This window comes from Calidris pugnax, unplaced genomic scaffold (genome assembly GCF_001431845.1).
Source record: "Calidris pugnax isolate Ruff unplaced genomic scaffold, ASM143184v1 scaffold58, whole genome shotgun sequence".
Lineage (NCBI taxonomy): Eukaryota > Metazoa > Chordata > Aves > Charadriiformes > Scolopacidae > Calidris > Calidris pugnax.
The window spans coordinates 6,772,819-6,795,502 of NW_015090868.1; the positions used below are offsets into that span (position 1 = coordinate 6,772,819).

At 38.1% G+C, this 22,684-nt stretch overlaps 2 protein-coding genes across 3 annotated transcripts in view; one reads left to right on the top strand and one right to left on the bottom strand.

Annotated features, from left to right (window-relative positions):
- On the top strand, positions 1-10,837 carry CENPU (centromere protein U). Of its 2 annotated transcripts, none has more exons than XM_014945654.1 (12): positions 1-210; positions 383-542; positions 1,267-1,384; positions 2,855-2,960; positions 3,855-3,939; positions 4,956-5,187; positions 5,940-6,057; positions 6,437-6,515; positions 7,219-7,266; positions 8,761-8,822; positions 9,551-9,707; positions 10,332-10,837. In XM_014945654.1, the coding sequence occupies exons 2-12, from the start codon at positions 492-494 to the stop codon at positions 10,467-10,469; spliced, it is 1,194 nt and encodes a 397-aa protein (XP_014801140.1). In that variant the 5' UTR covers positions 1-210; positions 383-491; the 3' UTR covers positions 10,470-10,837. The 2 variants fall into 2 exon arrangements, with proteins under 2 accessions (XP_014801140.1, XP_014801139.1); XM_014945653.1 differs by having other exon boundaries at positions 3-210; positions 4,953-5,187.
- Positions 10,772-22,684, bottom strand: part of PRIMPOL (primase and DNA directed polymerase) — a 17,892-nt gene continuing 5,979 nt past the window's right edge. Inside the window, exons 5-14 of the mRNA XM_014945655.1 lie at positions 22,338-22,479; positions 20,732-20,879; positions 16,940-17,230; positions 15,112-15,274; positions 13,951-14,045; positions 13,556-13,642; positions 13,366-13,474; positions 12,332-12,414; positions 12,197-12,243; positions 10,772-11,481 (exon numbers count right to left, since the gene is read on the bottom strand). Coding sequence (XP_014801141.1) covers positions 11,188-11,481; positions 12,197-12,243; positions 12,332-12,414; positions 13,366-13,474; positions 13,556-13,642; positions 13,951-14,045; positions 15,112-15,274; positions 16,940-17,230; positions 20,732-20,879; positions 22,338-22,479 — 1,459 coding nt within the window. The 3' untranslated portion in view covers positions 10,772-11,187. The remainder of the gene's footprint in view (positions 11,482-12,196; positions 12,244-12,331; positions 12,415-13,365; positions 13,475-13,555; positions 13,643-13,950; positions 14,046-15,111; positions 15,275-16,939; positions 17,231-20,731; positions 20,880-22,337; positions 22,480-22,684) is intronic.

The following is a 22,684-nucleotide window of genomic DNA, read 5'->3' on the forward strand; positions in this document are numbered from 1 at the left end:
CTCCCCTTCCTTCTCCATCCGTTTCCCTTCCTACCCTTCCCGCCGTCCGGTTTGAATCGCGGCGGGAAGGCGGGTGGGTGCCCTGGGGGGGTCGGTGTCCCCGCGGGCGGGCGGTGGGGCCGGCGGCCGCCATTTTCCTCCCTGAGGCCCCGGGCCGGGCCTGGGGCTCCCGCCTAAGGGGAGCGGCAGCTGTGGAGCTAAAGTAAAGGTGTAAGTAGCGTTATGCGTCGCCTTGCTTTACATTTTTAATATGTATGTCTTGTTACTGATTTATACTTGCTACGGCAGGCGTTGGGCTGCTCTAACAGAGTGAGTTTTACTGCTTTTGAAGTGAGTTATGCATAATATGTTGAATTAACAAAGATTTCCCGTTCTCTGCCAGGTATTGAGACACAGAAAGTGGGTTTGTGTTGGTATCCTCGGGTAACTGTCACCGTCTTCGGCAACTGTATCCTCAGTTGTGTGTTTACTAGCTTATATCGAACAACGAAATGTCCTCTAAGAAGAAAAGGAAGAGAAGTCATTCCAGAAGTAAATTAAAGGTAAGTTTTTGCTAGCTTGAGCAGAATTAAAGCAGCAAGCGTTGTGTTGTTTTGCCGTGCCCTTGTGGCGTTGGCTCTGGAGGTGCAGGCATTAACGCAGGGCTTTGCTGGGCACTGTTTGGGTCCTGGGGTTTTCCTTTTCCTGTGTTTTTTTTTCTTTTTTTCTTTTAGGAGCAGGCAGGAAAAACTGGCCATTGACTTTCAGATAGGCTAGAGTTTGAAAACAATCTTGTAAAATTGATGCTTAACTTATAAATTCTATCTCTTATAAGAAGTTGTGCATTGCTTTTCTTTTTTTTTTTTTTAAAGTGAGAATCATTAGATTGGACAAGGATGGACTGTAATGCAATACAGAGGTGAAAGAAGAAATATTTTAGCACCTGAAAAGAAAAAGGCCACAGATCATAAAAACCAGATATTAGACTGCTACAGGATTTCTAAGCTTATGCACTTAGTTTTATAAAATAAGATAAAGCTCACGTTACAGTATAGCAGCAAATAGAATAGATTAGTTTTATACCTTTAGTTCTCTTGGAGGGGAAAAAACATAGTCTGAGGAAAAAACACATGCCTTAAGTACTTTGTATCGTAGCTCAGTTGTCAACATGGTCCAAGTTTAATGTATTTCTAGTCAAATGTTTGTGAAATTCATTGTCATATTTCATCTGTTTTATGCCGAAAAAGCTGGATGAAGTAGCTATTGATTAATTTCATACTCATGCAGGAACACGAAGCCAGCTCCCGTTCTCGCTGGAAATTGCTAATGCCAGAGGAACCAGATGTCTCCAGGATATTGAAGGTGGCAGAAGCGAATCAACTCGAGGAGCTTGATGATTCGTTTGGTGAGTATTAACTTGAATGTCATTTGATACATGATTTTCATGAACAAAACACATGGGCAAAATATTTCAATGCTTTCCTGGGGAAAGGTATTGTTTCTTTGCCAGAGAAAGTTATGGGCAGGAGAGATGGGGGCTTTTTGATAGTGGTGTCGTTTTCTGTCATTTAGGAAGTAACAAGAATAACGCTGTAGTTTGTGCAAGAAAAAGAAAAATGCTCTCTATAAAGTTTTATAGTCCGAATGGTATAATTCCATGCAATATAACATTGCAATTGTGCAAGAGTTTACATTTTAAAAGAAAAGCTCAATATCTGAAGTTGCTCTATTAAAATAATTACACAAATCATAAAGTGAAATGTTTTGCTATTGTAAGAGCAATAGAGCAATTGTAAGTTTGCGTGGCAGCAAACTTAGACATTCACAGGGATGTTGTTCTACTTAAAAAGTAACCTCATAAAAACATACTATTTTTAGTGCAGCATTAAAGCCATTTTCATGCTTCATGAAAGCTTGTGCTGTGAGGCCTCAATATACTGGAAGATAATTTAGAAGGAGTATGTGCTCCCGTGTGAAGTTCTCTGTTATTAAATACATACATGTCAACATTGGTAAGAAAAAACATGTAATTAGAAGTTGTAGGGAAAAAAATAAGGGCTGTTTCTCCACTGTAACAGTTATTACACTAAGAAATCGACGGAAATATACATGTAACTACAAGAAACAGCGTTGAAAGTGAACGATAAAGAACAATATAACAAACAGGTTGTCATAAGGGATAGTCTGCAAAAGGAAAAGCCCTTCCTCACTTCTGTGGTGTCTGTTAAAAACAATAAAAAGGATGTCCACTAACACTAATATAAGCTAACACTAAACTTTTATGGCAATATGCCTGAAAAAAGAAATATACACTACAGAAGGCAGGCTAAAATCTTAAGGTTCTCAGTGTTTTAATGCATCCTGGTAGCCACCTTTGAGAATTCTACATTCACAAACTTTGTGAAGCAGCTGTGACTGTCTTCTTGTAGCATCCAATAAATCAGCTGAAAATCCATATTTAAAAAGGTAAAACTTATAAAGTAGTTGTTTAAATGGATAGAAGATTGCTGCGTGCCATAGCAAAGAAAGACTTTAAATCAAGTGTACAAAATGTTTTGCTTGCTGTGTGCCACACGGACATGCTGAGCTTTCTTGCACTTTTGGTTCCAGTTTGTAAAGAAACAGCAGATAGATGAATATAGAAACTATGAAGCTTTTAGCTATGTATATTCTTTTATCCTGCTATTCAAATAATGTATTTTACAAGACTTCCTTTTATTAGTGAGCAAACCACAAATATTCTAAGTGCGTGCTTGACGGCGGGCAGCGCTGATGTGTCCACGCTCTTTGCCTGGACAGAGGGGAACAATTTTGATAGGGGTTATTTTCTGTTCTTTATAGATCATTATTAATCATTATTTTCTGCCCTTCCCAGATCACCCGTTGCACAGTACCGCTGTGGGCGCTTACGGAGAGGAGCAATCGCAACATGAGCAGCTTGGTCGTGTTTCAGCTCTCCAGAGGAAAAAGGCAGAAAGAAGGTCTGGTGAAAAAAAAATAAATAATAATCACCAGCATTTAATCTTTTAGCTTTTTAGATTAAATGGGGGAAAAAGTTCTGTTTGTCAGGATTCCCTACTTGCTTATTAAACAGATGCTTTAACTTAGAATTTCCCATATGAGAAAAGAGTAAGGAAGGTTGGGGAATGTAGAAAAGAAATGGGAGAATAAGTTACTGTTTGCCTTTTGCAAGCAGTACATTGATTTAAGTACTTACTGTATTTTTTTCCAAATTAAAAGATTATTTTAAAATCTCTGTGAGATACTAATTAGTCCTCTAAACGCTGGTGGATTTAAAGTGAAAAAGTTGAAAAATGGAAAATGAGTAAAAGTCAGGTAAATTACATGTAACAAAGAAAATTAATTTTCAAAAAAATCTTTAAACACAAATTTTAGTGTGTTTCTCGTTTGCTAAATCAAATTTGGTTTAAATCTGAACTATTTCTTATTTGAATTAACTAGCAAGACAATAACAGAGCTTGTATGAGAATGTGGGGGGTTTTTGTGTGTTTTAATTTCTAACCCTGCCATGCCTCCTTTCCTGCTAAAATACCCTCAGTAATAATTTTGTTCCTGTTTTGAAGTTTCTTCTCAAAGCAACATGGTCAGGTAGTAATGGATTTTTAATTGTTGCAAGGATTGCTGTTGAGGGATAAAGTTTCTATTTCCCTTTATCTGCCATTTGCAACTTTTTACGTAGTTGTTTTAGGAGACACAAACCGAGTGACGTAGCGATACAAAATGTTTCCCCCAAACCTAAGATTTTGTTGTATGTTTGTTTGTATGTACTGTATTTTGTTGTTATTTTGTTTGTAAGGTTGAAGATTGCTCTCAGTGTGTAGTGGATTTACACGTGGATATTTTTCTTTTCCTAGTAAGAGTCTGCATCACTCGAAAACATCTGGTGGTGACACTCAGAAACGGAGCGCGGCTGATCCTGAACCCCTTAAGGAGAACACGGTACAGAGAAAGTTGCATGAGTGTATTGGTCAATTTAATTTTAAATTACTTTGTGCTGTGCCTGGATTAAGAGAGGAGTGGAGAGCAAGACCTTTCGTTTCTTCCTTAGTATTTAATTATGTCCCAAATAATTAATCCTCGAAGTATTCCTGTAGATGGCCAAGTGAAACACTGTACCTGGAGAGCAAGACCTTTCGTTTCTTCCTTAGTATTTAATTATGTCCCAAATAATTAATCCTCGAAGTATTCCTGTAGATGGCCAAGTGAAACACTGTAAAGCTACAGTCTCATGACAATGGGGAATGTAGCAGCCTGGTGTTCCTGTGTCCTGTAGCCCCTTCTCTTGGGAATATGTTCTATATCTTCTGGAATACATGTTCTTAAAGAGTGGCATACTAAATGGAATGTAAATCTCTCATAGTTGTTCAGTATTGAAGAACATATTTATGAGCAATATGTTCTATATCTTCTTTATATCTGGAATACATGTTCTTAAAGAGTGGCACACTAAATGGAATGTAAATCTCTCATGGTTGTTCAGTATTGAAGAACATATTTATGAGAATTGAATTTTCCATGGATAAAATTAATTTTGAATATATATTGGAAATACAGAAAAAAGCCCACTTGGTTTGGAATGAGTGTTTTTCCACGCTTAGACTGGAATTAGTGTTAAATGCTTCTGGCCCCCTTAGCTTCCAGGTGCACTGTGGAAGGGTTAACTCTCTGCAGACTGGAGGAAATAGGCCTATGATTTGCATAAAAGTGTTTTACGTGCTGAAATTCATTGAAAGTGTTGAAAATCCTTCTGTAAAATGCAGTCCAGGGGTGTGACCGCTGTGCTGCAATTCTGGCAAAAGAGTGAGCCCTCAGTGAATGTGACTGATGTGTCAGTCATGAAAAGCTGAAATACTTCCGTGTGTTCTGCCCAAATGCCATCTCTCAGAATTTTAAATGAGTAAACCTAAGGGTTTGGGGTTTTTTTTGATGTTAATCTGCTTTTTATATCACAGAAGGCCCTGAATACTGCTCAAACTCCAGCAAAAAAGAAGCAGCGGCCTTTGGAGGCCAGATCAGAGGACAGGTCATCAGAGGACAAATCGTCCGAGGACAGGTCATCAGAGAACAAATCTTCAGAGGATAGATCATCAGAGGACAAATCATCAGAGGACAAGTCGTCAGAGGACAGATCATCAGAAGACAAATCATCAGAGGACAAATCATCAGAGAACACAGCAGATCCTTCTGGTAAAGTAGACTTTTCAGAATTCCCATACGGCTTTTCCTCATTCAAGATGAATGCTTTTCCATAACTCAATGGTTTTCATTTCTGATAGGTAGCAGCATATTGTTTGTAGAATTTGAAGGTTTTAGTTTCAGGTTTGGTCTAGATACTCGTTAGTGACAGTTAAAATGAGAAGCTCTGATCCCCACAGTTTGCATCCCTGGACTTGCCTATGGCTCCCCTGAGCGGGTGAAGCGTGTGATATCCCTGGCACGCAGTTTTGTGGAATTAGCTAATGATACTATTGCAAGAAACCTATTTGTGTATGGCTTTTTTTTTCTTTTATATATATATATGGTATTGATACAAAACATATACAAATATGATATAACAACTCATGGTTCTTTGAGTCATGGAGGTTGCCCAAACTCAGGCTAATAGTTTTTACAGCACAAACAGATTTATCTACAGCGCACTGTACAATTTATTAGTTAGTGTAATAAAGTGGACTTGTTTGGAATGATGAAAAATAAGAAATAAGTTGTATGTAATCGATCATCCAAATTCTAAAGTGTTCCCAGATAAGTCTATCATAGCTCCATCATCAGAGATGAGATCAGAGATGAGATAATTCATATTTCCCTCTTCTCAAGTTTCCTATTAAAATATTGATAATTTTTAGATGGTTATTTTAATGGTGAGCACAATAACTTTTCTATTATTTTAGAAGCAGTACCTGAATTGTAGAGTGCTTCTCTTTACTCTGTTGTTTCAGTGACTAGCTCGTGCTCTGTAGAGGTTTGGTGTCCCAAAGAGCTGAAGAGATCTTCCAGAGATATTACAGAGCTGGATGTTGTTCTGGCTGAATTTGAGAAGATAGCAGCAAATTACAGGTAAATATTCTGCTTTCCTGTGGCTGAATACCTAAAGTTCTAAAAACAAACCACCTGCGTTTTTGCTAATGGGCTGTCCTTTAGGGAATTGGTATTGCACACTTATGTTCTGATGTTATTTTAATGATATTTTTCATATGTGATCTTGAGGTGGTCTCCAGGAATTTGATACTTTTTCCAAGCATAAGAACAACACGACACAGATGATGTTTTTCAAAGCCAAATTTAAGCTATTGCCAGTACACAAAAGATCCACAGTTGCCTGTGCTAGCGGCTGCTTAACACTGGGGTTTATTCATTGCTCCAAGGAATGCTTTTGGATGAGATTTCTCCTTCACTAAACCAAATGGGTTGTGTTTTGTCCCCCTGACTCCTCCAGACAAAGGATAGAATCAAACGTTGGCAGAAAAGCCATCAACGGCTTCTGTTCAGCTTTCAAGGACCAGATCACCGACCTGGTAAGCAGACCGTAAACAAAATCAATTTTGTGGTAGTGATTATAGAGCTGTGTATTACATTGTAATCAAAATGCCTATGGGTTTATGTTGTCCTTTACACATTTATTTTATGATACTTCAAATTTTCTAACCTCTTGTCAGGATAAAACTGTTATAAAAGGTTGATGGTTTAACCTTTTTATGGCCTCTCAGTGACTGTTGTGTAGAGGCCTTTCTCAGGAAAAATCGTCCTTTTTTTATTAACAGTTTGAACCTAACTATAAAAAGCTTGTTCACTTGGAAGCCTAAGATTTCTTCTCACTAATTACAACAAGTAAAATAAACTCAAAACTTTGTAGGAGTTGTGATAAGTACAATGGATAAGTACTGAAAGTAGTTCTAAGTGATGGGCAGGTTTTAAAATGACTAGATTTATAGGTTTTTTAGAAAATTATAGAAAAATTAGGCTAGGTAGTATTACACTAATTGGTACAAGAATTATTACTTGCACTAACTGGTGCAAGATGACTGATTTTGTGTAACAGTCTTCCTCTGGCCCGAGGAGAGATGAAAGATACACCTGTAATCTTCCTTTGAACCAAATGTAGTAGCTTTAAATAGCTTTTTATATTATTCCCAAATAATTCTTGCAACTGTGTTTTTAGGAGGCTGGAGATGAAATCAAGTTCCATAGTCCCTCTGTAATTCTTCTTTTCCTCTGTAGATAAGGGAGATCCAGGGGTTAAAGAATATGAAGAAGAAAAATGCTAAGGTAAATACATAGATATCACTATATTCTACAGCATATGGAGGTGGGCATTGAAATTTCAAGAAGTTGACTAGAAGAAATAAAATAATATACAAAAAAGTGTACTGTGCTACAGAATCAACTGCACAAATAGAGAACAGGGAACCACCAGAGGTTTTTTGGGAAAGATCTGAGTAAAACTCCGTACATATACTGCTATTCTGGTGTAAAAAGAATAATATACAAAAAAGTGTACTGTCCTACAGAATCAACTGCACAAATAGAGAACTGGGAACCACCAGAGGTTTTTTTGGGAAAGTAAAACTCTGTACATATACTGCTATTCTGGTGTAAAAAGAAGGAATGCACATTAGGATGTGTAGGTATCTATATATGTGAATGTCTCTTTTTTTTTTTTTTTTTTAAATAAACACTGGTGAGGCCTCTGGAGAGCCCATTAAATCTTGAGAGCTCACCTTCAAGAAACATAGGTGACTATAAAACCTGGGAGAGCAGGTGACCTGTGGGGGTAGAATTGGATTGTTTAGCTGAAAGGAGAGAAGTCCAAGGGAGCTGCATTCCCTAAATACCTGCAAAATCTGGCTGAAAATGCAAGAGGGGAGTGTTGGCAGGAGGAGGAATTAGTGTAAGAGCAGGAAAACATGGCAGTGCTCTCATCAGGAGAGAGGTGGATGCCCCGAAGCAGAGATTTAAGAAGTTTTCTGCCTGGATTAACCTCTTCCTTTCAATGACAAAATAGCTTTTAACAAGTAAAGTCAACAGAAAGCTTGTTCAATTAGTGTGCTAAAGTCTTGGCAATTTGAGAGAGAGCTTGTTCTGGGAGGTAGCAATTAGTGTGCTAAAGTCTTGGCAATTTGAAGTGATACAGTAGGCTGCTCTGCAGGTAAAATGAAAATTTGCATACACATCTAGTGTTCTTATTTGCCTTGTAGACAGTTGTTTAAAATCAGATTTGTTAGGTGTAGCTGCTCTGCAGGTAAAATGCAAATTTGAATACACATCTAGCGTTCTTATTTTGCCTCTTACACAGTTGTTTAAAATCAGATTTGTTAGGTGTGAAATTTAGATTTTTGATCAGTTTTGGTTTTGTTTTTAAATCAGATGTTGTCTTAAAGGCAGGTTAATTATGCTTAATTCTTTAGTTAACGGCAATCATATTGAACGTACATTTGTTTTAGTCTGCATTTTTAAAACAGAAACAAAGGAAAACCATGGTTGTGTTGGAGTTCAAAAATATCACAAACTCCTTTTGCTTGTAAATCCGGTGTTCCTTAAGAGCATTTTGGATGGAGATGAGAGTTTAACCCTTTAAAGTTCTTTAAAATGTCTAAAATACGAATTTCAAATATGGTGGTCTACGAGGTCTGGTATCTTGGGTTCTTCCACAGCCAGAATCAGAAGCGTAAAACTCCAAAGAGAAAAAGCTGATGAAATTGGAGATGTTTGCCTTTGAAGTTACAGAAGCATTTCAATGACTTTCCTCACTATTTTTTTCAGGTTATAACAGACATCAAAAAGAAAAGGCAGCGACTGTTGCAGCTCAGGGAAGAACAAATTGGGTATGTAGCTAATGACACACAACAATAGCCTGAAGAACTGAGCATGGTATTTTATAATTCAGAAGTGAAAGGAACTTTTCTGGGGTTTTTTTTCATTTTATTTTGATGAAGCTGTACTTCTGTATTGCTTCACTGGTTTTACAAAAGCTCAGGATAAGCTCTCCTGTCTATATTTCAGTTGCTTTAGACAGTCATTCTTGCAAGTTCTCTGGGTTAACTGGTAACAGGGATGGTATTTGGTGCCATATGCTTGTAAGAAAAACACTTAACGTTACAATTGGTCGTTGCTTAGACAGTCATTCTGGCAAGTTCTCTGGGTTAACTGGTAACGGGGATGGTATTTGGGGCCATATGTTTGTAAGAAAAACACTTAACGTTACAATTGGAATCACAAAGAGGATAAATCATAAATTTGCACAGAGTTTTTTTGGTTCTGAGGTGGGAGAACATATTTTGTTCACCTCTGCAGTGTGACAGGGATGCCTCTGAGTAGTTTCCATCTCCTGTGGCCACACGATTCCCCTTCTCTAACCTGGCATTAATCTTAAGTATCATTTAGATACACAACACAGGAGTGATGTTCTTTGGAAGAACACTTGGGCTTCCCCGAATCCAAGCTGCATATAACATACAGGCTTTTCCTTGAGTCTTTTGCAGAGGAATTACGTTCGTAGTTCCTCGTGAAATAAAAACGCAGATACAGTCATCAAGGCCTTGATCTTTTTCAGGGCTGAACGGCAACTGATGCAGCTGCAAAGAGAATGCGCCGAGTTGCAGGAGAGGAAATCTTCCTTGAGGCAGGCAACTGAGTTACTTACTGATTTAAAGGACTTACAGCAGGACTGTTTGAATTATAGAGAGGAAAACCCAAAACAAAAAGTGGTCGTAAGTACATATTTTGGGGTGTTTCTGAACTGTTCTTCATCAGCCCCCCTCACCCCCGCCCTTTTTTATTTCCTGACTGGTGGATATTTCTATTAATCTTTAAATTACATTGAATAGCAGTATTTTGTTAATTGTCTTTGTGGGAGCAGTGTGGGAATCGTTGCTGTAACTATAGTATCTTACTCTCTTTTTGGGGTCTCATGTTAGAAACTGAAGTATTGCAGAGAGGATCCTGCCCCCTTGCTGTCTAAGTCCAGGAGTTCAAAGGACGTAGAAGGTTGTCCTCAGGCCCAAGATTTTTTTCATAGAAATCGAAGAAAGATTAAGAGTGAGAAAGAAGTAACCAATTTCTTTTGTTGCTATTGTTGAAAGGTGGTGGGGGAAGCTGTGGTACTTCCCCTTAGGTAAGGAGGTTAATGCACAGGGCCTGGTGTGCTGCTTTCTGTTCCTACGTTCCTGCCAGGTGTAAGGAAATCCCACCCTTGGAGAAGACTCTTTCTCACTCTTAAAAACCATGTTGCATCATTTCAGATAGAGGAAATAGAAATACAGATACATAAATGATTTTTATTTTTTCTTCCCAAGAATTAAAAATGGTGCCTTGTCATTTTATTCCCTCAACAGTATGGAACTGCCAGCCTCCCTGCTCTTCTGGTGGAGTCACGGGGAATTCTTGGAGCAGAAAGACACTTCCAGAACATTAATAAGAAATTGGAAAAGGCTCTGGCTGCACAAAGAGGGAAGTCACCAGAGAAACATTAAGTCGTTTTAATAGAATTATGGACATTCGTTAGGCACAACTATTAGAACAGTCATTGCTTAAAGCTTGTTTAATCATTGTTGCTGTATTTTGCCTCAGTGTTTAGAAGAAGTCAGTGACTTCATCAGATATTGTCTCCTGTTGTCAAATAGTCAGAACATCAGTGAGATTAATGAAACAGCAATTCCAGGTAAAGTAGTAAAACTTTTCTGTGCTCTGTTGACAGTGTTGGGTTTTAGTCTTGGGCTAGTAATGTGACCTTGAAAGCAAGATATACTTTTAAAAGAGAACGCATAGACAGTGGTTGAACTATTAATAGATAAATATTTTTATTACATTTGTATTTGAAATAAAAAATTTCCTCCCGTTTCTGGAAGTAAAGAGATCTATTTTACTTGGCTTCTCATTAAAACTCAGAGGTACAGCTAAGGAACCAGAAGCTGTACAGCGGTGGGGGTTAAAAGTGCTAAACCTGGAGCATCATTTGTGAGGAGTTTTCAGTCCAGTACCCTTCAGCCCCATGTAATCCTCCACAATCCCCTCCTGCTTGTTGAAGGTCATGCAGTTGTGAGGATACTTGTTGCTCAGTTCTTTGTCTTCCAGCTCTGGAAGAGCATTTTTGGCCTCTGTGGCAGTGCCTTTGGCAGGAGGCAGGCGATATGCACCTTCGGTTAAAGCAGGTTTTGTCACTGGCCGTCCCTTTGCCAGCCAGGTCTGTGGTCACCTGCCACCTTCAACGCAAGGGTCCTGCTGCCCTAAAGCTTCCAGAAGAACTTCATCAGGAATTTCTTCCATGGCTTCATTCAGACTGTCATCTGCAGCTTCAGCCAGTTCCACGTCATCGGTAGCTTCGAGGAAACAGGCGTCATCGCTTGCGTCGTCCCACTCGCTGTCTGACCACAGGAAGCTTTTTTCTAGAGAGACTGACCTTTCTGACAAGTCTAATGCCTTAGAATGTGGCTCTGGTTTCTCTTCTGAGTTCCCCCTTTCATCCACCAATGCAAACTCTTCTTCCTTTTAGAAACAAGAATACCATTTATTCCACTTTTAAACTGAAAGAGGGGAGATTTAGATGAGATCTCAGGAAGAAATTCTATATTCTGAAGGTGGTGAGACCCTGGCCCAGGTTGCCCAGAGAAGCTGTGGCTGCCCCATCCCTGGAGGGGTTCAAGGCCAGGCTGGATGGGGCTTGGAGCAACCTGGTCTGGTGGGAGGTGTCCCTGGTTAAAACTAATTTTAGTGTGTGTTTAAACATACTGTCAGGACCTGAAAATGCATTTAAATTATACTTTCTATGAAATAAGCAGATCATCAATAGCTATTAGTGTTAAGTAGCACTTAACATGCCATTAATCTGGCACATATGTGATGTAATATGACATTTAAAAGTGTAAAATTAAAAGTTGCAAAGATGCCAACTCTTACTGCTTACTCAGTGGAAAAAATTATTATGGTCAGAGCTTAGAGTCTCAGTGCAGCATCAGGTTGGTTTAAATATTCTGCCCCCGTGGGTAAACAGAACTGCTTTAATACACTAAAACAGAGTTAAGCAAACTTCAAATTTGAGGGTCACTGACTTAGATGTGCCTCTGACTGGAGCATTCTGGGATCACGTCTACTTTTTGTGCTAGAGCTGCTGCTGGAGAACTCAGACATGGCTATATGGAGGTGCCACCTCACAGCTTTACTCACAAGAACTTCAGCGTGTATCGACAGGAGCAAAACGTACCTCTTTGAAAAGAAAAGGGAGACAGAGCCGAGGTGGTAATGGGAAACCTAAACCAAATACACGGCAGTAAGTAAAGTTAAGTTAACGCTCCAAAAAGTATTAAGCGTAATTGCTTGGAAATCGCAGAATACATACTTTGTGATTTGAAGTTTTGTTCTCTGCAGACAGGATCGTGGCACTTCTGATACCAAACTTCCTTCTTTAGGTCTACCAGAATCCTAAGAATGAAATAATTTAAGGTTTAGAAACAGCACGTAAATGAAGTGAATGGGCACAGTATGAAACTCTGACACTAAATGGACAGGGATCTATGGATATGGCTTTCATGCCCTGACATACTTCTTACACACTTCCAACAGTATTCAGGTTTCTTCATTTAAGTCTTAAAAGAAATATATTTTAAGACTAGCATTTGAAAATGAAATTTAGTTTAACTTCATTACATTAATGCTTTGTTCTTCCAAGCTTAAAGTAAGATTAGCGTATGGGCTCTAAACTGGAAGATAAGATTTTGTTGCTGCTGCTGGTACAGATCATTTCATTACAAAAACCAGATAAAAATCACTGTTTCCTGTCAACTGATCAGACAACCCAGTTCATTGAGCCTACTGGCTGTGGGGCTTTTGATATAGATACATCTTTCTCAAAAACACATTCTTTATCTTTCAGTTATTTTAAATGTTATATAGAATTAGTTTTAAGTTAAAACGTTTCTACTAATGACATCCTGAAATTCTAATGTCCTGACTTTCCAACACTAATTTTGCTTTAAAAAAAAAGTCTGAGTCCTTGCAGAGTCACTGGCAAAACTCATCTCGACTGAAGTGGTAGCAGGAGCTACCTTTGTCTTTTGAATAACTTAAAAATGCAATTTAAGATGCGCTATAAATTAATTTAGGACTGATCTGTTTTCTTTATCTTATTTCTGATGAAGAAGCATCAAAGCACGGTTCCACTTAGCTTATTTCTGATTGTTCAGCTTCCTAATGAAGAAGCATCAAAGCACGGTTCCACTTAACCACTTCACCATACTCTGATTTGTAATGTTGGCATCTTTAGGTGGGTATTTTAAAGGGCGTGAAGATGACTTTTTTCAGCATTTTTATAGAATAACAGTTAAGCAGGAAAATAAAAAAGGCTGTCTTAAAGTGGATAGTCCAAGAACATACATTATGTTGTTACTTTTGTGAGCTCTTCCAATATTTTCACACCAACGATAACCAGAAATATCGTATACAAGTATTTCTTCCAGAGAGAAGTAATTCCATCGCCGTATCCCTGGGGGGCAAAAAAATAATTAATTAACTCTTTAAAAACCACTGCGGAATACTCATTTCTAAATAGCAAAATGGTCTTTACCTCCTTGCACCCCGTCTTTATTAACCAAAGAATGAACAAAATGATCAATTTCTGGATATGGTGACTCCTGATAACCTTCCATGGGATCTGTTAAAACAAAGACCACCGATAAGCACCGTTACTGATTTGGTTACTGTGAAAGGTAATTGTTATATAGAGCACAGACACAAAACACATGTGATTGATTGATTTGCACCAAACCCTTCAATAAAACCAGGGGTAAACCCAGTGTTTATTTCCCATCCACCTTTAAACCATGTGGGTGGGAGGGGGAGGGCAAATGCCATTCAGGCCACCTCTCCTAGAGGTTGTCAGAGGTGTCAATCACAGCACCTCCAATTTAAGAAGTGTTTTTTTTTTCTCTTTTACTATAGAGTGGAAAAGGCTCGAGGTACCTCTACTGCTTCTGGGAGTTTCCCTGTTTAAAATAGCAGATGTTCTTCTCTCCTCAGGAAAGCCAGATGACAGCATGCGTGTGTCATCCCTCGTTCTGAAGAAAAGAGGAAACAAAGGAAAATGTGTGATTCTTACAGCGTAAGGTGGTGTGGTGTAACATCCTGTGACATAACCCAATGAGACACAACAGAGAACAGTCCTGGGCCACCTGCTCCCTGCCATCCTGATGCCACCTCCCACTGTCCCTCAGGCACTTTTTCCTCTGATTTGGGCGGTTTCCCCCCACTTCACACACCAGCAGAGGGCAGGGATCCCTCCTCCAGAGCACCAACGTTGGGATCCTGGCAAAAATCCCTTCAGAGGGATGTACCAGTTTATGTGGTTTCCCCCAACTTCACACACCAGCAGAGGGCAGGGAACCCTCCTCCAGAGCACCAACATTGGGATCCTGGCAAAAATCCCTTCAGAGGGATGTACCATTTAACCTTCTCTCTGCTGCAGCAACGACTGGGATCATCTTAAGATAGAAGCAGCTCTGGGTAAGATATATCAGAGGTTTAGATACAGTAACCTTCTCTCTGCTGCAGCAACGATTGGGATCATCTTAAGATACAGTCAGCTTTGGGTAAGATATATCAGAGGTTTAGATACAGAAAAATTGATTATTGTATGTACCAGTATCCAACCTGTGGAGGGATCTGTACCAAATGGGAAACACGAGTAAAGACAGACAAAAATCCTTTTTTTACCTTTTTAATCATGCTTCAGAAAATATTTTTCTGAAGTTTTCAGAATTTTTCTGACTTTTCAGATTTAATTAACTGGAAAACCGTAATTTTTCCCTTCAAAGCTATACAGAATAGAGAAACGAGGCACAACTCGGAAGCAGTACCACATGTTCTCTGTTCCTTGACCAACTGAAGGTAAGTTAAAAAATAAAATAAGAAATTTTAAAAAAAGGAAAAAGAGTCCCAAGAAATTTTTTCTTCAAACTGAAGGAATTCTACTGGAAAGAAACTCCTAAACTATACTGTAACGACGTTCATGGAACAACTGCCCATTGATAGCAGTTATTTGTAACTGCTGCAGGAGAAAAACCACTAAAACCACTAAAATAAGTATTTAAAATATTTTCCAATCCATTGGAATGAAACAATTACCTAATATTGCAGATCAAGGAAGAAAGAAAATAGGCTTCTTCCAAGGAAACATTCTCTTCGCAGTGAGGGACAAACTGATTATCCTCTGCTATCTTCAGAATCACATTTTTTCCTGCTTTTGATGATTTATACATCCGGAAATTTCTGTTCTTTGTATAAACTCCTGCAGGAAAACAAGTATTTCTTAACATAACAATGCTGGCTGGGAGTTAAGATACTTAGAGCTTGCAAATTAAGCAGTTTTTCTTAGACCCAGCCACGGGCCTTAAGGACGGACAAAAACTCTCACTGACTTCGGCTGACATCCCAGAGAAGAAATGCAACACAGTTACACAGGTACATTTTTATGTCTATATAAATATTTATATTTTCATATTGTATATTTATATCTTATGCTTATGTTATTAAGACACTCAACACCTCTATGTAGGTGTTTTAATCATTCTGACATTACCATTGCTAAAAGTTTCCCTTCAGTATAAGAAATCGGTGCTTTTACACAAAGTTTGTGAAATGCAACTAAGCTTAAAAGGCTGCATTATTATTTCAACCAGAAAAGACTTAAGATTCATCAAACTTCCTGTTTTCTGTGGACCAGACACCACTTGTCTGAAACATGTACCCAGAAAGGTCAATTCTAGTCTCAAAACCAACAACAAAAAATATGAGTTATCTTTAAACATTGCCTAATCTAAAAATTTATTGAGGATGTGGGTGCTTTATTTGTGGGTTGCATTTCATTTTCACGAAGATAAAAGAATTTCCAGAACTGATGTAACAGGAATGCTGCATAGCTTTCTGTCACTGCAGCCTCATGATGTAACTCAGTATTTCCAGTTACTTTGATTTTAGCTTTCCAGTTTTGAGGTGATGTCGTAACATAAATATTGAGGATGGTTGATTTTTGGGGAGTAACATCGAATTCTTAAAAGGTGATGCAGTAAATAACGTTTTCAATTTCCACTCACAACTACTTTTGAACAGTAGGTGCAAAGTAATCCTGAGTCAGTAATGGAGAAGCCTATTATAGGGCCTTATAGCTTGGGGATTGCATTTCAACAAGTCAGAGATACTGACAAGGCCAGTGAGAAATTGAATCCTGAGTTCCATGAGATTTTGAAGGAATTGGGGATTCTTCAGAGAAGTCTGAGCAAACCCATGATGAAGTCCTCAAGCACATAAGACACTGCTGTGCAAAAGGGTGCTAAGATGGGGGGCAAAAAGCAGAGCAACCAGCTGTGGGGATGGAGAAGGTTGGAACTTCCTAACTCTGGTTTGACTGTGGCTGCTGTGCTCCTGGAGATTTTTAACATTTTAATGCTACAAACGGGCTCAGCCCAGCTGGGGCATGAAGTGCCCAACCCAACATTTCTGTCATTAAAGCCTGAAACTGCCATTCCAAAGAGGGGACAAAGGCTCAATTCACACGTGTAGAACAATACAGAACATCATGCCTTTAAGGCTTGTTCCGCAATTAAGCAGCTTCTAATTCAACCAAAATGACACAAAAGCCATACACACTATCCTCTTTTAATCCACATAGGAGCATTATCCTTAGGAACAAGGATAACTCTTGTGTGGCAAGAGTTTCTTCAAACTTCAGAAGAAAATAATTAAATGTAGTAATAGAAGAAGTTCCATGGACCAAGAGTCTAAGGCTTCTTGAAAGTACAGCGTTTATGAGCAGGGTTTCAACACGTACTGTGTTTGGTTTAAATTCTGACCATAGGGACAACAGTAAGATTAAGGATTAATCAAAGATTAAGGAACATCTCATTTAACATTTGTTCTACCCCCAAAGAGGTTTAAAAGCACTTCTTATATTTACCTAGATCCACAAAAAGTTGCTTGTCTCCATCTTTACCATTTACTATTAGAAAGGCAAATTCTGAATTTTCTCCCTGGTGTGATGTTTCCGTGTCCTTTGTTTCATGGGCAATGGCTGCCCACCCTTCAGAAGCATCTTTGATGGCTGCCAGGTTTGTAAGAGAACCTTCTAACCCAGCTGCCTCTGCAGAACACTGGAGAACATCTCCTGCTCCTCCTTCTGGAGTCACAACAGCAGCTTTGCTCTTCAGTAACCTCACAGCAGGCTGCAAAATGCTTCTCACGAAGTTACCTTAAAAACAAACACATACCAAAAACCCCCCAAAGCAGATAACATCATTTACGAGTCAAAAGAGAACTTGATAGTTCCTGTGCAAACATTTTTCATAAATGGCCAAGATGGAAGTGGTTGGAGTTTAGGGTTGCTTTTCTCCTGTTCTGGATTTTTTAAAAAACTCCTTTGGACCAAGCCGAGTGCACAAAATGGTTCTGGTTCTTAACTAAGAAACCCGTATTTGGAAACAATTTTTACTAATGTCCTGGTTTGATTTAATATTTCAAGTACCACTTAGTGAAATTCTTCAATACATGCTTTCCCTAATTTCACTTTCAGAAAATAAAAAAGGTTTACTTGCAGCTTCACGGTGTATCAAGTGGCGTAACAGTTTGACCAGGGCTTACTGGAACAACAAATTACTGTTACAAAAGTATTTTATAATGACTTTTCAAACTCCTAGCGTTGTAATCCAGCTCCCATTGCACCCCAGGCTCTGCCAGATGGTAACCAAAGACAGGCAGTTGAGAACCAGGGCAAAATTACTTGCAGGGAGAAAGAAAAGAACAAATACAGATGTGGAAGAAAAACTACAAAGCGGAAGGAATCGTGGCACGGAGGGTTCTGCAGTTGTTGGTTGAAGCTTCCATGGGGAACCTGAAAGAATATGAACTGTAGGTTCCTCCTGTGCAGCTATCAGCAGAATGGCTGGGTGTATCGAGCCTTAATGTCACCATTCTCAAAATTAATTACAGGACTGCTGAGGCACACAAATGATTCATTGTCATAAATAGTTTTAACCCTGAGTGTTCAAATATGCACACAGAATTTTTGGTCTTTGTAACAGGAGTTACTCAGATCTTCAGGGGAAAAACGTACCTATTTCAGAACTGAAGTTAATTTCAATCATAAAAGCTCAAGTATCTTTTAAAGTCCTGGTTGACCACTTCCTTTTTTTTGTGTGTAATTAAGTAGTGATCAGTCTGGTGTCAGAACAGCAACATGTCAGTAAAAGATTATTTTGGGTGTTAGTTCTTGATTGCTCACACACACCTTTGTTTTCTCTCTTCCGTTTCTTCTGACTGATCAGATCTGGGAACTGAACCCTGCATTTCACACTTTTGATCCTTGACAGTATTTTTATATTTGGAACTTGTCAACTATGTAAAAACTATAACAAACTATACTAACTATACAACTATTCTATGTATACAAAAATTCTATGTAAAAATCATTGATCTCCACAGCTTTCCTTTGGACCTACATGGTCTGTGCTTTCTCACATGAACTACAAACTCAGCCCCTGTATTTTCATTCTAACTAGTATATTATATATAAATATTATATACTAAATGTTTTTAATCATATTTCATTTTAAGCCCATGCACTTTGTGCATGACAGCTGGCATAAAATGCTTATGAAACAATGTCATCCAACATATGATAGTTCATATTCTAGTTTATGCCATGTAAATACCAATACCTCATCTTAATTATTATTAGACAGAACAACACAATGATGAATTTAAAGAGACACTTGAATGTGTCTGAAAAATATATTAACCTTTTAAAGTTTACTATTAGGCAAAATCCATCACCTCAAAGAATTTTCGTATAGATTCTGTGAAATTAATTCATGAAGTAATCTGCATTTTCAGTTATTTACTACAGCACAGTATTTTGCACAGAGTACACAGCTAATACATTTTAAGCTAAGTTTGTCAAGCAGGTTACTAAAATGCATTAATTAAAAGTCTAGAGTATAATGTTATTGTTAACAGGCATGAATTTAACACTGATATTTATCTCAATTATAGAAGAAAATATAAAGAAGAAATAGAAGAAATTATCTCAATTATAAAAGAAAATCAGTTTTTACTGTGACTTCAACATTTTGTTGGAAAGGCAAAGGCAGAAGTTGAACACGCAATCTCTAAATATATTTTAAGTCTGAGAGTAAACATGTCAAATTCTCAGAACACTTGACTAATGGACCAGAATAAACAGTTCCAGCTTCTACTGAAAGAACTGCCTAATTTAATCTTGTTATCAAGATCACAGGCTAAAATCGCTGTCATACCAAATTATTTATCATCTGTGTGTTACTTAAGAGTTTTACGGTGGCAGAGGAGTTTGAGACCATACTTTCAAACTAAAAATTGCAGTTATCCCATTTAAGTTTTTAGGGTTTGGAGCTGTTACCACAACATCATGTAAGAAATGACTGCTCTGTGTCACACTTGGGGCTGGCAGCCAATATTACAAGCATTTGATTATAACTTTGACAATGTGCTTCACTTGCCACATTGGCTACTCCTCAAAAGGTTTAGGGACATGGATTCTACTGATCCTAAGAATGAGAAATAGGTTTATTAATGTTAAAAAAAAGCAGAAAAAATTGGTTCTGAGAAATCCTATGGCCTCTGTGTTGGAGTAAGGATCTGAATTTTGGCTTGAAGTGATACTTAGGCACAATGTGCTTCACTTGCCACATTGGCTACTCCTCAAAAGGTTTAGGGACATGGATTCTACTGATCCTAAGAATGAGAAATAGGTTTATTAATGTTAAAAAAAAGCAGAAAAAATTGGTTCTGAGAAATCCTATGGCCTCTGTGTTGGAGTAAGGATCTGAATTTTGGCTTGAAGTGATACTTAGGCCATGGACTACATGCGTTTATTAAAAATATCTGGAGAAAAAAAATAATTGTACATGCAGGCAGACCGACAAGATCCAGCTTCTCCTTACAGTTTGCTCCCAATGTGCTCCACTTGCCACATCAGCTATTCCTCAAAAGGTTTAGGGACACAGATTCTACTGCTCCTAAGAATGAGAAATAGGTTTATTAATGTTAAAAAAAGCTGAAAAAATTGGTTCTGAGAAATGCTATGGCCTCTGTGTTGGAGTAAGGATCTGAATTTTGGCTTGAAGTGATACTTAGGCCATGGACTACATGCGTTTATTAAAAATATCTGGAGAAAAAAAATAATTGTACATGCAGGCAGACCGACAAGATCCAGCTTCTCCTTACAGTTTGCTCTACTCCAGCTGTTCCTGCTGACAGGACCTTTCATAGATGATTCCTCAGAGCAACACAAAACACGTGTCAACCCTACACAGCTTTGATCCAGCAGTACATGTGAACTCCCCGTGAAATAACTGGTAAATTCAAAAGGAAAACAAGATTTTCAGTACTGCTGTACTGGGCTAGAAAGAATCCCAGCGCTGTGTCATTAATCACCGTGCTGTCCTTGGGTACTCAAAGCAAAGAGCCCATAGTCCCTGTGCTCTCTGCAATCCCCTGCTGGGACATACACACTGCACAGGAAGAAACTACTTAAAAACCACAGGAGGTATAAAAGAAGAAGAAATACAGTACAAGATTTACTCAAGACTGGAATGAGAGAAGATGCAGAGCTAGAAGAAGAGATAAGGGTGAGAAAGGAGAAGGAAAACTGGGCATGAAGAGAGTCTGACAGAGTGCGACAGCTTCTCAGTGTAAGAGAGAACAACACACTTACCAACATGAATATTATCCTTAAATGCGGTCTTTTGGGGTAGAAATATTAAGTGTCGACTAAATTTTTCATCAGTACTGGAATCTAAATTCAAGACATCTTTGGCTGAACAACTTACATCATAAAGTTCTTTTAATTTTTGGCTGACAAGCTGAAATTATAAATATTAATTAGGCTATTTTCTCTAGCATTTTTAATAGCAGTATCTATAAAACCTAACACAAATGCAGATTCTACATCTTTTTTCAAGATTTTTTTTTTTTTTTTCAAACTAACTCATAACACAGCAAATTTGACCTAGGCTGTATTTCCCGAAATACGCAAGTCACTGAATATACTAACAGTGATAAGCTCAGCAGATTTTCAGTTTCAGGTCAAAGTCAAATTTAATGCCTTTATCTTTGTGGTTTGTTTTTTTTCCACCACAAAGCAGTTCACACCCACAGTGACAACGTTTGTATTGCAGGCTCACCTTGGATGGAAGACAGAGGCTATACATATATATATATATATATAGGGTTAGTATTCACTGTTTGATTTAGATAATTCATTGGTATGACCCAATGAACACTAATAAGCAGGAAACATAAGGTGTCTGACTCTAAATAGCTCTGAAAACCTTTTATAAATTAATCTTGTGATTACTCCTGTTCAGGACTGGGACTCAGAACCTAAGGCTCTGGAAGCTTTGGATTTTAGCATCTTGGAACCCCCACCCAGCACATCCAAAGTTCTCTTCTTAACTTGAGGAATCTCTCGATTTCAGAATTAATCCACAATGGAGTAAACCCCTCCAGATTCTGTATCAAGAGTTCTTTACAAAGGAATGACCTCAATCGTGGTTTTCTTTTGTTGCTTTCTAGCTAGGGACATGTAAGCATTAGGAGTCTCACAACTAAATGGCAACTCACAAAGAGATTTTATTGGACCAAAACAATATCCCTCTAAAAACCTCCTTTATTTTCCACTTCTGACATACTGAATCTGCAGTGGAGCTCATTTTCCAATCAGATTCGCAATAAACTGGAAATTTGCACTATTTAAGAAAACTGATGATTAGCAAAGATATTTAACTTCAGGTAACAAATTGTTAAGTGCAGTCACCTCATGTTCTCCACATCATCATCAAACTCAACTATAATGAACTGCCACCTGAAGACACCTAAAATGAGGAGGGATTTGCCAAAGCCTTGACATATGACTGCACCGGCTGGCAAAGGAAACAGACTGAGGAATATCCCAATGGAACTTTTATTGATGCTACTCTGAAAAATACCTAAACACTCCTTCAGTTTTACAGCTTCCAAGTGCCAGAGCACATAAAACAATCTGCAAAAGCAAACTTATCCTATCAGTAAACCTAGAGTGAATACAAGCATTCCAACAACCAGCGGTCTCCATTTTCTCCTTTCACTTTCACATTCTCTATCTTGACTCTTCACTGTGCTTTAATGAAGTACTTTTTACTTCCTTAAAAATAACCACTAGGTCTACAATTCTTTTTCACTGTACTACAGAGTAATCAAGATAAAGTGGTAAATACTTTGGTTTCATATTAAATCAACAACAAATTCATATTAAGCTACAACATGACTTTGCTCCAGTTTACCTCAATTAATTTTGCAACCATACTCTTGCCATCCACACGGGGATTTGCTGGTTTGTAGAACTCCAAATCAAAATAAAGTTTGCAAGCCTCTTTTTCAGGAATGACTTCATAGCAATGCATAAGACTCGTTTTATAACCTATGCTAAGGAAAAACAAAAACAAATCACAACCTCTCATAATAAACATTAATACATACTTACCAGCTGCAAATATGGATCCCACAAGTCCTAAATATTCTTTTATTTTTCAATCAACCACCCATATCAAAAAAAGTGCTTTGAAAAATTCGTAACTAACTTCATCATCAAATATCAACAAAGATATCTGTCTGGCCTAGAATTTATTTG